The sequence below is a fragment of the Limulus polyphemus genome, unplaced genomic scaffold, assembly GCF_000517525.1.
Source record: "Limulus polyphemus unplaced genomic scaffold, Limulus_polyphemus-2.1.2 Scaffold3030, whole genome shotgun sequence".
Lineage (NCBI taxonomy): Eukaryota > Metazoa > Arthropoda > Merostomata > Xiphosura > Limulidae > Limulus > Limulus polyphemus.
This window is the reverse complement of record NW_013668640.1, coordinates 97783-103411: the sequence shown is the minus strand read 5'-3', so window position 1 is coordinate 103411 and position 5629 is coordinate 97783. Positions and strand designations below refer to the sequence as shown.

The window sequence follows — 5629 nt, the reverse complement described above, 5'->3', positions numbered from 1 at the left end:
ATGTACACTTGAATAACCAAAAAATCATAAATTACTACATGAATATCATAAAATTCTACTATAATTCACCAAACTTAGTAACTAAGCTATATTTGGGTCTAAAAAAAAATATGAAATTTCGAGCAGACTAAAGAGACAACCTACCTCATTGAAATCTTGGTTTAAAAGAAAGAAATGGTGCTAGGTACATTAGAAAGGCTGAGAAAACCACTAGGGGGACACTCTGAGCTTCCGATTGGTTATTCATGTCATATATATAAGTGTATATAAGGGAGTGTTTCCAAAAATGGAAGGAGGTGAGCAGGGCCACTGTGTCTGATTCAGTACATGAGCAATATCTCAGCAAACAGAAAAGACAGGAGGTTCTTATTTTATATTCTAGCTTGTTATATAGGTAATTTGAGTTCCTAATTCGCATGAAACTATAGACTTTCTTGTATTTTGACTACACAAACATCTTTTTTGAACCAGTGCTGCATTCAACATACCTTGTCCATATTTTTTCATTCTATCAAGATACACTGCACACAAAAAAACACAACTTGTCAATACAGACAGCCTAAAATTAACTGCAAACAAAACAGTATCTGAAATCATTTTAAAATAAATCAATTTATTTGAAAAATGTCAGTAGTGCATCAACAGCAGAACAGTCCAGGATTGAAATATCAGAAGATAATAAAGTTGCTGAACCAACAGAAAAACTGTCTGTAAATGATGTATCAGAAAATCTTGAAGATGATGAGAATGTCAAAAGTACATCAACAGCAGAACAATCCATGATTGAAATGTCAGAAGATAATAAAGTTGCTGAACCAACAGAAAAACTGTCTGTAAATGATGTATCAGAAAATCTTGAAGATGATGAGAATGTCAAAAGTACATCAACAGCAGAACAATCCATGATTGAAATGTCAGAAGATAATAAAGTTGGTAGAAGTATTGAAGTTGCTGAACCAACAGAAAAACAGTCTGTAAATGATGTATCAGAAAGTATGGAACATGGCAGCACTGTTCAAAGTGCACCAATAATGCAAGAACGATTTGTAGCTGAAGTATCTGAAAACATTGTTGATAACAAAAGTGCTCAAATTACACCAATAAAAGAAATACAGTTGGTGTCCAAAGTAACAGAAAATCGTGAATGTGATGGAGCATTTCAGACTGTATCAACAACACAGAAACAGTCTGTAGTGGAAATATCAAAAGATCTTAAAAGTAGTAAAGGTGTTGAAATTGGTATAACAGAAGAACAGTCTTTAAACGATGGACCAGAAAACAGTGAAGACAATAGGAGTGTACAGATCGCAACAGCAGTGCATGAACATTCTTCTGCTGTCATATCTGAAAATCTTATATGTTACAAAAATGCCGAAATTGCACCAACAAAAGTAAAACAGTGTGTGAATGATAAAGCATTAAATCTTGAACATGACTGGAGTATTCAGAGAACATTAAAAACACAAGAGCAACCTGTGGCTGAAACATCAGAAGATTCTTTCAGTGACAAATTTGTTCAAATTGAATCAAGACCAAAAAATACTGAACATGAGGAAAATGTTCAAATTACAACAGAATCAGAACAGTCTGAGCTTGACAAAGATGTTCAGACTGCAAAAACAGTGGAAGTGCCAGAGATTCTTGAAAATGTTGAAAGTGTCACAATCATGCAACAAGTCCAAAAAGGAACATCACAAAATATTATCCAAAATACAAGATCTCCAAAAGGAACTCTTGCTTCTGCTAGTTCAGTTGCTGAGAGCCAAATTGTACGTTTAGTTGCTGATGATACGCATGGTGTTTTAGCTTCTGGAGAAGAATGTGTATTTGATTCTTCCATATTGGATAATGCTTCAAGAAAAAACTATTCCAATAACTCAGAAAGTTTAACACCAAAGATAAAAAAAGCTTTCCAGAAAATTATACATTCTCCCACAAAATCTTTGGCATGTAGTTCAGAGACAGAGAAGCATCAACGGGTACAAGTGAATTTAACTTTGATGAAATCAAAAATTACTAATAAACTGGTATTTGAATCTTTGTTGGAAGAAGTGTCATCAGAAAAGAAACAGTTACTAAAGCAAAAGGAAGAATATTCCTGTGGGAGTAAAGCAGGTGATAACCATGTTACTAAAGAACCTGATGATTCTAGAAATACCAGAGTCATCAACAAAGATGAGGTAATTCTAGGTGCACATACAGCCAGCACAATAAGCAAGTCAAACAAAGAATCACAGTCTAAAGTTTTAAATGTTCTAGAAGGAAGAAGATTACCATCTGATCGTGGTTTACAGAAAGATAAATCTGTAACAGATGATGTAAAAAAATGTGAAGGTTCAACTAATAAATATGAAAGAAAATTAGGTTTATGGGAAAAAAAACCTTTGGTAGGTACAACAAGATCTAGACCAACCATTATAAATATTGTAGTTCCTGAACAGAAAGCTACAAGCAAAAATGTTGAGAAAAGCAAGTCCGTAATTGAAACAAGAGCACGGCATAATTCCCAAGAAAAGAAAGTTCACAGTAGTTATTTACACACATATGATAGAAGAAACACTGAACGGAGGAATCTGACTCAAGATATTGAGAGAAGAAAAAGACAACAAAAAGAAATTTTAACAAGAAACAAAAAACCAAGAATTTTAGAAAACAAAATAGTTTATATTGAGATTGAACCTGCAAAGAGGAGGAGCAGTTCAACAACATTAGTTGCAGATCAAAATCATGCTGCCTCCTCTGAATCTAAACAATCTTCTGTCATAAGCAGTGAGGAAGGTAAATGTGAAAAACCTGCTGCCATGCCTGTCATAGAAACATTAGAAGTAAGCAAGGTTATCACTAGAAACTCCGAAACACATTTGAATCCTGATTATTCTTCAGTTGTAACCCGTAATAGAATAAAAGGCAGACAACCTAAATTCAAAGAAATCTGTAAATGTACCACTGATCAAACAAACAATCCTAAAGAAGTGTCTGTCACTGAAGAATTAAAAACAGATGATACATGTAGCAGAAGAAAAAGAAGTAAACGAAATCTTCCAGATAACCACCAGTCTAAAGGTTTTTCTGCTGTAAAAGATACAGATGAAAATACTAACAATGCTCCTGTGGGTGGTTTGACTCTCATTAAAAGACAGAGATTAAGTGTAGATGGAGTTAACAACAGGGTAATAAGTAAAGTTAAAACGAGATCAGCCAGCAGTAGTCCTAGCAATAAAAGAAAAGTGCTTGAAACTTTGGATAGTAAACCTAAGAGACATCCCACAGTATCAAGACCTGTACAGAGTAGTCAAGCTAAAGAATCTCGTGCTATCCATAAAATAGGTACAAGGAGTTCTAAACTTGAAGATAAAAAACAGACACTTGAACATTTGCCCAAATTAAGTGAAACACAGAAGATTATCACTTTGAGATCCAAATCAAGTCAAAAACAAGCTGAGCAAGTAAAAAAGAATCATAGTGAAGAACCTGAACTAGGAATGAGTAACCAGGTAGAACCTGTGCTCTTGAGGTCACAAAGGCTGAAACAGAAAAGAGCAAAGCAAGGAAAGACAGGAGAAATTGCCTTACAAGCTAAAAAAAATAAAGCTTTTCAAAATAAAAAGGAACAAGATGGTAAAGAAGAGATAGATAACCTGAATAAGAGAACAAAAACTGAACTAGGAAATGAAGAAGAAAAAGTTGCACCTGAAAATATATTTACTTCTGATACTTTAAAAGATGAAAGAAATGAGATTAGTAAAATTACAGCTAGTTCTGATTTAGTGACACCTTCAAAGGGCTTCCAACAAGATTCAGTTGTTGACAATAAATCAGAATCTAAGGCAAGAAGCAGAAAAAGACCAAATTTTCTTTCCCAAGAAAGTACTACAAAGAATAGCCCACATGTTAAAAGAATTATTTCTTCAGCACTTAAGAGATCAGATAGCTCATCAGAAATACAGACTCATCAAAGGTCATTGTCAGTTGGCCAGTGTACATATGAAATATATGATAAATTACCTGAAAGTCAAGGGCAACATAAAAGAGCAAAAACTGAACCATTTGGTGATATAAAGGAAATTTCAGGAGTAATAAGAAAAACTACTCAAAGGAAACCAAAAAATTGGGATGTACGAATCAGGTGTCAAAGATCTCCAGATAATATCACTTCAACAGCCTCATTTTGCTGCTTCCAATGTGGATTTGTTACATCTCGAATGGAAAACCTAATCTATCATCACAAGGAGCAGTGTTCAAAGACTACTGGAAATGATCCATGGGACCTTGGTCAGGAAGCTGTCCGAACAAAGCTTCAAGATCGGTTTGGTGCAAGCAGATTAGATAGTCAGAAGGGTCCTTCAGGAAACAAACTGGACACCTCCTCACATGTTGTTACCCTTGCCAAGAAATCAAAACTGCCAAATGCAAAGGATGCTAAAAGATTTGTAGATGAAGATAGAAGTTTACTAGCAAAACAGGGGCCAAAAGAAAACTATTCTACCAAATCATTTAACAAAGGAAAAGAAGAAATAACTATAAAAAACAAAGTAGAGAAAAAAGTTGGACAAAATAAGTCTGAAGATCAAACTAATATGTAAGTTGTTTTTGTTTTCTTGTCTTTTTCACTTTACAAGAATCTTAAAATCAAATTAGAAATGAATTTCTGAATTTTAAAAATTATCATGTTTATTTTTATATTAAAAAAAAACAGTTATTGACTGTAGATGTAGAATATTCTGAATTTTACTTAAATATTTTTTATAGTTTTTCTCTTAAAGGAGCTTTTAAGAAGACAATTATTGTATTACATATGAAATTGTATTGACTTAGTTGAAATGGATGTTTTTAGTGGAGACAAACATTCTCATCTTGTTCAAGTTCTGGTGCATCATTTACAGACTGTTTTTCTGTTGGTTCAGAAACTTCAATCTTCCACCAACTTTATTATCTTCTGATATTTCAATCCTGGACTGTTCTGCTGTTGATGCACTACTAACATTCTCATCTTGTTCAAGTTCTGGTGCATCATTTACAGACTGTTTTTCTGTTGGTTCAGAAACTTCAATATTTCTACCAACTTCATTAACTTCTGATATTTCAATCATTGACTGTTGTGTTGTTGATGCACTACTGACACTCTCATTATCTTTTAGATTTTCTGATATACCATTTACAGACTGTTTTTCTGTTGGTTCAGCAACTTCAATATTTCTACCAACTTTATTACCTCCTGATATTTCAATCCTGGACTGTTCTGCTGTTGATGCACTACTAACATTCTCATCTTGTTCAAGTTCTGGTGCATCATTTACAGACTGTTTTTCTGTTGGTTCAGAAACTTCAATATTTCTACCAACTTCATTAACTTCTGATATTTCAATCCTGGACTGTTCTGCTGTTGATGCACTACTAACATTCTCATCTTGTTCAAGTTCTGGTGCATCATTTACAGACTGTTTTTCTGTTGGTTCAGCAGCTTCAATATTTCTACCAACTTTATTATCTTCTGATATTTCAATCCTGGACTGTTCTGCTGTTGATGCACTACTAACATTCTCATCTTGTTCAAGTTCTGGTGCATCATTTACAGACTGTTTTTCTGTTGGTTCAGCAGCTTCAATATTTCTACCAACTTTATTATCTT

General features: G+C 33.8%; 2 protein-coding genes across 2 annotated transcripts in view; both read left to right on the top strand.

Annotated features, from left to right (window-relative positions):
- Positions 1–563, top strand: part of LOC111088040 — an 8059-nt gene extending 7496 nt beyond the window's left edge. Inside the window, exon 3 of the mRNA XM_022396844.1 lies at positions 555–563. Within this exon, the coding sequence (XP_022252552.1) occupies positions 555–563 (9 nt within the window). The remainder of the gene's footprint in view (positions 1–554) is intronic.
- A 66-nt stretch (positions 564–629) lies between these two features.
- LOC106468503 (calponin homology domain-containing protein DDB_G0272472-like) overlaps positions 630–5629 on the top strand; it is a 9656-nt gene continuing 4656 nt past the window's right edge. Inside the window, exon 1 of the mRNA XM_022396840.1 lies at positions 630–4579. Coding sequence (XP_022252548.1) covers positions 780–4579 — 3800 coding nt within the window. The 5' untranslated portion in view covers positions 630–779. The remainder of the gene's footprint in view (positions 4580–5629) is intronic.